Raw genomic sequence first — 9200 nt, 5'->3', positions numbered from 1 at the left:
GGGTAGGAGGTCAGGAAACTTTTTTATTTTAAATGCAAAAAAAATGTATTTTACTTGGTGGAATGCACATATCTGTAATTTGCATACCACATTTAGAATTTCAAATTTTATATGTAGCATGCCTTATATTCCAGATGAAATTACTTATAACTAGATGCATTCATTTAATTATTATACATATTAAAATGTATAAAACATTCAACACACTCAAAAATATAAATCAAGGGAAAGGAGAAATTCTTGACTGATTGCCTTAGTTGGAAATACTGACACATTAGTTTATCTTATGAATGATCATATCTAGTAGCTTAACTAATAATCTGCCCCGCTGTCTATTCTACAGTGAAAAGAAAATCTGAGCACAAACATGAATGAATGATGAACAGAGGAAAATAATTATGTTGTCCTGAAAAGTGGTTTAACTCTTTAACTGTAAAATATTCTGCTTTTCAGAAATCACCCTTCTGAGAATAATCTACAAACTCACTAATTTACCCAAAAGTACCACCATTAAAAATGAAAAAAGATAAAACATCAAAACTTATGCCTTAAGAACATTTGGTTATAATAATTTTAGTTATTCTAAGATGATACTGTTAGTACTTGAATTGATAGCTCATTATTGTATATTTGAAAACTTTATGAAATGACTTTACCTTTTTCCTATGTAATATTATTTAAAAACAGTGTTGAAATAATCTACAGGCTTTACACAGTCACTAAAACCTCACCGTTAAATAAATCACTTTGTGTTAAGATGCTCAGTATCTGTGAGCACAGAAGTGTCTGAAAATATGCAATAAATAGAAACGGGAAAGAAAATTAAGTGTGTTTTTTGAGCTTCTCTGATAGAAAATGTATGATTATTTAAATTGGCCCTAGGGTGCTGTTTATTTTTTTGTATTATCTTTAGATGGGAGGGAAAGGAAGAGGAGGGAAAGTAGCTTGTTAAGCAAATGAATAGTGCCCCCCACTACCTTAATGCTGGAGGAGGACTCTTTTCAAGCACTTGAGAAGTGTGCAAACACTGTAATTGCCACATGATCAAAGGCCACCCTGCACAGCTCAGCTCACCCTTTGATATGGAAACTACAAATCTCTTCTTCTTTTAGTAAATCAGGATTTCCAGACAGTAACCTTTGAGTCCCACTGGTTTATACAACACTTTCCTCCTAATAAATTTAGATCACAGATGGTTTTTAGTGCTTTGCTTTGTGCCTTAGCAATGTATCAAGAAGGTCTTAGGGCACTGGCCGCCGTACTTGGTAGATTCCACCTTCCTACCTGGTAGAAATTAGTGGGGGTTACACAGGTGGTATGGCAAAGGTATTTCCCAAAATGCTATATTTTTTCTCTGAGAAAAAAAAATCCCTTAAGCTTGCCTTTAAACTTTGAAATATAATTTTTGGAATAGTGTTTTCTTATTGTTTGCAAAATGTAAATGGAGGCAGTGGTATATCCATGAGCTATAAGCTTAGTTATACATAATCGTTTGTGGAAAATACTTTGTGGTCTCTTAAATAGATACACAAAAAGTCAATTCACCCTCTCGAAAATATAATCCTCAATGATTTGACATTGGGCTGAGTTCCAAAGGCTCAAGAAACACCAATGACTAGCCTGAGAAAGAATTTGGCAAACAGAAATTTTCTATGGAAAAACTGATCTCAGTGTTAACAGTAGAGATCCTGCCAGGAAAAGTTTGGGATGCTCCAAAAGGGTAATTGAAATAAATTTAATCAAGGTGTTACCACTACGGAACATATCCAAGTCACATGGCACCAAAGTATGTTAGCAGTGGCAAATCTGTATGAGCCTGAAAGAACCTCAATTCTTGCTGCTTCAGAAGAAAGAGTTTGACCAAGGAGCATAAGGCAGAAGAAGAGTTAGGCAAATATTAGGGCAGGAGTTAAAGTTTATTAAAATGTTTAGAGCAGGAATGAAAGGAAGTAAAGTACACTTGGAAGAGGGTCAACCAGATGACTTGAGAGATGCAAGTGAGTGATTTGACTTTTGACTTGGGGTTTTATAGACTGGCATGTTTCGGGGCGGGGGGGGGCTGCATCCCTTATACCCTGATTCTTCCCTTGGGTTGGGCTGTCTGCAGGTGCAGTGCCCTGCCAGCAGTTGGGAGAGACCAAATGTGCAGTGTGTTTACTGAAGTTGTACGCATGTTCCCTTGAGGCTTTCTTCCCTTATCAGTTGAGTGTTCCTGCCAGTTAAACCTCACCATTTTGCCTCTTAGTGCACATGCGTGAACTCATTCCCCAACTCCTGAGATCTTATGGGGAAACTGCTGATCATCAGTTTCAGGTGTTTCTGTCAGGCCTCTGAGCCCAAGCCTGTACGTATACATCCAGATGGCCTGAAGTAACTGAGGAATCACAAAAGAAGTGAAAATGGCCGATTCCTGTCTTAATTGATGACATTTCTTTGTGAAATTCCTTCTCCTGACTCAGAAGCTCCCCCACTGAGCACCTTGTGACCTCCACCCCTGCCAGCCAGAGAACAACCCCCTTTGACTGTAATTTTCCACTACCTACCCACATCTTATAAAACAGCCCCACCCCTATCTCCCTTTGCTGACTCTCTTTTCAGACTCAGCCCGCCTGCACCCAGGTGAAATAAACAGCCTTGTTGCTCACACAAAGCCTGTTTGATGGTCTCTTCACATGGACACGAGTGAAATTTGGTGTTGTGACTCGGAGAGGGGGACCTCCCTTGTGAGATCAATCCCCTGTCCTCTTGCTCTTTGCTCCATGAGAAAGATCCACGTAAGACCTGGGGTACTCAGACCACCCAGCCCAAGGAACATCTCACCAATTTTAAATCAGGTAAGTGGCCTCTTTTTACTCTCTTCTCCAACCTCTCTCACTATCCCTCAACCTCTTTCCCCTTTAAATCTTGGCTCCATCCTTCCATCTCTCCCTTCTCGAAATTTCAATTCCTTTCCTTTTCTGGTAGAGGCAGAGGAGACGCATTTTATCCATGAACTCAAAACTCCAGTGCCAGTCACAGACTCGGAAGACAGTCTTCCCTTGGTGTTTAATCACGTGAGGATGCCTGCTTGATTATTCACCCATGTTTCAGAGGTGTCTGATCACGTGGGGATGCCTGCCTTGGTCCTTCACCTGTAGCAGCAAGCACTGCTTTTCTGGGGGGCAAGCACCCCCCACCCCTTCTCTCCATGTCTCTACTCTCTCTTTTCTCTGGGCTTGCCTCCTTCACTATGGGCAACCTTCCACCCTCCATTCCTCCCTCTTCTCCCTTAGCCTGTGTTCTCAAAAACTTAAAACCTCTTCAACTCACACCTGACCTAAAGCCTAAATGCCTTATTTTCTTCTGCAATGCCACTTGGCCCCAATACAAACTTGACCATGGTCCTAAATGGCCAGAAAACAGCACTTTCAATTTCTCCATCCTACAAGACCTAGGTAATTTTTGTCGAAAAATGGGCAAATGGTCTAAGGTGCCTTACATCCAGACATTTTTCACACTTCATTCGCTCCGTAGTCTCTGTTCCCAATGTGATTCCTCACAAATCCTCTTTCTTTCCCTCCTGCCTGTCCCCTGAGTCCCAACCCCAAGCGTCGCTGAGTCTTTCCAATCTTCCTTTTCTACAGACCCATCTGACCTCTCTCCTCCTACCCAAGCTGCTCATTGCCAGGCCGAGCCAGATCCCAATTCTTCCTCAGCCTCCACTCCTCCACCCTATAATCCTTCTATCACCTCCCCTCCTCACACCTGGTCCTGCTTACAGTTTGGTTCCATGACTAGCTCTTCCCCACCTGCCCAACAATTTCCTCTTAGAGAGATGGCTGGAGCTGAAGGCATAGTCAGGGTACATGGGTCTATCAGACCTCTCTCAGATCAGTCAGCGTTTAGGCTCTTTCTCATCAGACCCCACTACGTATATACAGGAATTCCAATATCTAACTCCGTCCTACAATTTAACCTGGAGTGACTTAAATGTCATCCTAACTTCTACCCTCTCCCCAGGTGAATGGGAAAGAGTTTTTTTCTCTGACCCAATGTCACGCTGACAACTGCCGGCTCCATGAGCCAGATCTCCAGGAAGGCATTAGAGCAGTTCCCTGAAAGGATCCCCAATGGAACTATCAGGCAGATTCCCCAAGTGTAGTTAGGCGAGATTACATGATTTCCTGCCCAGTTGAAGGGCTTAAAAAGGCAGCTTACAAAGCTGTTAATTATGACAAGCTTAAAGAAACTACCCAAGGTAAAGACAAAAACCCAGCCCAGTTCATGGCTCGTTTGGCAGCAACCCTGAGACACTTTGCAACCCTGAGACACTTTACAGCCCTAGACTCTGAAGGGTCAGAAGGTCATCTCATTCTAAATACACATTTTATCACCCAGTGAGCTCCTGACATTAGAAAAAACTTCAAAAATTAGAATCTGACCCTCAAACTCCACAACAGGAATTAATCAACCTCGCCTTCAAGGTGTACAGTAATAGAGAGGAGGCAGCCAGACGGCAACGCATTTCTGAGTTACAATTACTTGCCTCTGCTGTGAGACAAAACCCAGCCGCACCTCCAGCACACAAGAACTTCAAAATGCCTAAGCCGCACACGCCTAAGCCGCAGCAGTCAAGCATTCCTGCAAGACTTCTTCCATCAGGATCTTGCTTCAAGTGCCAGAAATCTGGCCACTGGGTCAAAGAATGCCTGCAGCCCGGGATTCCTCCCAAGCCATGTCCCATCTGTTCACGGACCCACTGGAAATCAGACTGCCCAGCTTGCCTGGCAGCCACTTCCTAGAGCCCCTAAAACTCTAGCCCAAGGCTCTCTGACTCCTTCCCAGACCTTCTCGATTAGCGGCTGAAGATTGACGCTGCCCAATCGCCTCGGACGCCCCCTGGACCATCATGGATGCCGAGCTTCGGGTAACTCTCACAGTAGAGGGTAAGCCCATCCCCTGTTTAATCGATACGGAGGCTACCCACTCCACGTTACCTTCTTTTCAAGGGTCTGTTTTCCTTGCCCCCATAACTGTTGTGAGTATTGATGGCCAAGCTTCAAAACCCCTTAAAGCTCCCCCACTCTGGTGCCAACTTGGACAACATTATTTTATGCACTCTTTTTCAGTTATCCCCACCTGCCCAGTTCCCTCATTAGGCCGAGGCATTTTAACCAAATTATCTGCTTTCCTGACTATTCCTGGACTACAGCCACATCTCACTGCCACCCTTCTTCCCAACCCAAAGCCTCCTTTGTGTCTTCCTCTCCTATCCCCCAACCTTAACCCACAAGTATGGGACACCTCTTCTCCCTCCCTGGCAACCAATCACATGCCCATTACTATCCCATTAAAACCTAATCACCCTTACCCCGCTCATTGCAGCACGCTTTAAAAGGACTAAAACCTGTTATCACTGGCCTGCTACAGCATGGGCTTCTAAAACCTATAAACTCTCCTTACACTTCCCCCATTTTACCTGTCCAAGAACCAGACAAGTCTTACAGGTTAGTTCAAGATCTGCACCTTATCAACCAAATTGTTTTGCCTATCCACCCTGTAGTGCCCCACCTGTACACTCTTTTGTCCTCAATATCTTCCTCCACAACTCATTATTCCATTCTTGATCTTAAACATGCTTTTTTCACTGTTCTCCTGCACCCTTCATCCCAGCCTCTCTTTGCTTTTACCTGGACTGACCCTGACACCCATCAGTCCCAGCAGCTTACCTGGACTGTGCTGCCACAATGCTTCAGGGACAGCCCTCATTACTTCAGCTAAGCTCTTTCTCATGATTTACTTTCTTTCCACCCCTCCACTTCTCACTTTATTCAATATATTGATGACCTTCTACTTTGTAGCCCATCCTTTGAATCTTCTCAACAAGACACCCTCCTGCTCCTTCAACATTTATTCTCCAAAGGATATCAGGTATCCCTCCAAAACTCAAATTTCTTCTCCATCTATTACCTACCTTGGCATAATTCTTCATAAAATCACATGTGCTCTCCCTGCCAATCATGTCTGACTGATCTTTCAAACCCTAACGCCTTTTATAAAACAACAACTCCTTTCCTTCCTAGGCATGGTTGGATACTTTTGCCTTTGGATACCTGGTTTTGCCATCCTAACAAAACCATTATATAAACTCACAAAAGGAAACCTAGTTAACCCCATAGATCTTAAATCCTTTCCCCACTCCTCTTTCCGTTCCTTGAAGACAGCTTTAGAGACTGCCCCCACCCTAGCTCTCCCTGACTCATCCCAACCCTTTTCATTACACACAGCCAAAGTGCAGGGCTGTGCAGTTGGAATTCTTACACAAGGACTGGGACCGCGCCCTGTAGCCTTTCTGTGCAAACAACTTGACCTTACTGTTTTAGGCTGGCCATCATGTCTCCATGCAGTGGCTGCCACCACCCTAATCTTTTAGAGGCCCTCAAAATCACAAACTATGCTCAACTCACTCTCTACAGTTCTCATAACTTTGAAAATCTATTTTCTTCCTCCCACCTGATGTACATACTTTCTGCTCCCCGGCTCCTTCAGCTATACTCACTTTTCGTTGAGTTTCCTACAATTACCATTGTTTCTGGCCCGGACTTCAGTATGGCCTCCCACATTATTCCTGATACCACACCTGACCCCCATGACTATATCTCTCTGATCCACCTGACATTCACTCCATTTCCCCATATTTCCTTCTTTCCTATTCCTCACCCTGAACACACTTGGTTTATTGATGGTAGTTCCACCAGGCCTAATCACCACTCAGCAGCAAAGACAGGCTATGCTATAGTATCTTCCATACCTATCATTGAGGCTACTGTTCTGTCTCCCGCCTCTACCTGTCAACAAGCCAAACTCATTGCCTTAACTCAAGCCCTCACTCTTGCAAAAGGACTATGTGTCAATATTTATCCTGACTCTAAATATATCTTCCAGATCCTGCACCACCATGTTGTTATATGGGCAGAAATAAATTTCCTCACTATGCAAGGGTCCTCCATTATTAACGCCTCTTTAATAAAAACTCTTCTCAAAGCCACTTTACTTACAAAGGAAGCTGGAGTCATTCACTGCAAGGACCATCAAAAGGCATCAGATCCCATCGCTCAGGACAAAGCTTATGCTGATAAGGTAGCTAAAAAAGCAGCTAGCGTTCCAACTTCTATCCCTCATGGCAGTCTTTCTCCTTCTCATCTGGCCACTCCCACCTATTCCCCCATTGAAACTTCCACCTATCAATCTCTTCCCACACAAGGCAAATGGTTCTTGGACCAAGGATCTCCTTCCAGCTTCACAGGCCCATTCTATTCTGTCGTCATTTCAAAACCTCTTCCATGTAGGTTACAAGTCGCTAGCCCATCTCTTAGAACCTCTCATTTCCTTTCCATTGTGGAAATCTATCCTCAAGGAAATCACTTCTCAGTGTTCCATCTGCTATTCTACTACTCCTCAGGGATTATTCAGGCCCCTTCCCTTCCCTACACATCAAGCTCAGGGATTTGTCCCTGCCCAGGACAGGCAAATTGACTTTACTCACATGCCCAGAGTCAGAAAACTAAAATACCTCTTGGTCTGGGTAGACACTTTCACTGGATGGGTAGAGGTCTTTCCCACAGGGTCTGAGAAGGCCACCGTGGTCATTTCGTCCCTTCTGTCAGACATAATTCCTCGATTTGGCCTTCCCACCTCTAAACAGTTCAATAATGGACCAGCCTTTATTAGTCAAATCATTCCAGACACCAGCCCAACTTAAAATGCACCCCCAAAACTTGGATAGAGCCTAAAAACTTGCCAACCAAGCAAGTTGTTATGCTGAACCCCCTTGGGCCCTCTCTAGTTGGATGTCCTGGGTCCTCCCAATTCTTAGTCCTTTAATACCTATTTTTCTCCTTCTTTTATTCTGACCTTGTATCTTTGTTTAGTTTTTCAATTCACACAAAACTGTATCCAGGCCATCACTAATAATTCTATGTGACAAATATTTCTTCTAACAACCCCACAATATCACCCCTTAGCACAAAATCTTCCTTCAGCTTAATCTCTCCCACTCTAGGTTCCCACACCACCCCTAATCCCACTCGAAGCAGCCCTGAGAAACATCGCCCATTATCCCTCCATACCACCGCCCAAAATTTTTGCTGCCCCAACATTTTACCACTATTTCATTTTATTTTTCTTGTAATATAAGAAGACAGGAATGTCAGGCCTCTGAGCCCAAGCCTGCACTTATACCTCCAGATGGCCTGAAGTAACTGAGGAATCACAAAAGAAGTGAAAATGGCCAGTTCCTGCCCTAACTGATGACATTACCTTGTGAAATTCCTTCTCCTCAGAAGTTCCCCCACTAAGCACCTTGTGACCCTTACCCCTACCAGCCAGAGAACAACCCCCTTTGACTGTAATTTTCCACTGTCTACCCAAATCTTATAAAACACCTCACCCCTGTGTCCCTTCACTGACTCTCTTTTCAGACTCAGCCCGCCTGCACCCAGGTGAAATAAACAGCCTTGTTGCTCACACAAAGCCTGTTTGGTGGTCTCTTCACATGGACGCATGTGAAACTATCTACCGGGAGACTGTCTCTTCCTGGTACTGGCTATGACAAATTATTATTTTAGGGAGACAGCTTAACAACCACCTGGCCATCACTGGATGGTTGCCTCACATTCATGAAGGGGTGTCTCTCTTGCCCTGCTCATGTCCAACTAACTACCTACTGTAACAAAGAGACTATTTAAAAGTGTGAGGTGAGGGTTATGTGTAGCTAAAAAGGGATGGTGAAACACCAGGATCGCCACTAGACTTGAAAGGCAAGGTGAGGGAGCAGCTATTGGGTCCTAGAGAAAGCTGTAGATATAGCCGATGGAGAGCTATACCCCACAGGAGCCATGACAGTTGGCGAACCAAGCTACTGACAGCTTATGATCTGCCATGAAATAAAATTTACAAATCACTTCCCCTGATACTCTTTAATCTCCTGTCAGGGACTCCCAATGACTATGGTCAACCAGAAGCAAGAGAGCAAGAATACGATTAAGGAGCCTGTAGAAATTGGCCTCCTGACACCCAGAGCAGACTGAAGATGCATACAGAATGAGTCTGGAAGAGCAAGACTCTTTGATACACTCAGATTTCCTAAAATTTGAGCTTGAGAGCTGTTTGTGAAAGCTCACTGAATGGAAGCTCATATACACCAGTGTCAATGTTGACAG

The 9200-nt window shown here is 43.9% G+C and overlaps 1 protein-coding gene across 1 annotated transcript; it reads left to right on the top strand.

Moving 5' to 3' along the window:
- The first annotated feature begins 2642 nt into the window (after positions 1–2642).
- Positions 2643–4806, top strand: LOC111542852. The gene is made up of 2 exons (XM_023212456.2): positions 2643–2834; positions 4440–4806. Exons 1-2 carry the CDS (start codon positions 2673–2675, stop codon positions 4779–4781), a joined length of 504 nt encoding a protein of 167 aa, XP_023068224.1. The 5' UTR covers positions 2643–2672; the 3' UTR covers positions 4782–4806.
- Positions 4807–9200: the final 4394 nt, after the last annotated feature.

The sequence above is a fragment of the Piliocolobus tephrosceles genome, chromosome 11 (genome assembly GCF_002776525.5).
Source record: "Piliocolobus tephrosceles isolate RC106 chromosome 11, ASM277652v3, whole genome shotgun sequence".
NCBI lineage: Eukaryota > Metazoa > Chordata > Mammalia > Primates > Cercopithecidae > Piliocolobus > Piliocolobus tephrosceles.
Note: the sequence above shows the minus strand (reverse complement) of the source record. Positions and strands in the feature narration are given on the sequence as shown.

Excerpts from the sequence above, each read along its gene's own strand:
- LOC111542852 (XM_023212456.2), top strand. The coding sequence starts at position 2,673 with ATGGACACGAGTGAAATTTGGTGTTGTGACTCGGAGAGGGGGACCTCC. Across the intron at positions 2,835-4,439 it reads TCTCACCAATTTTAAATCAG|GAATTAATCAACCTCGCCTT; the intron begins GTAAGTGGCCTC and ends ACTCCACAACAG.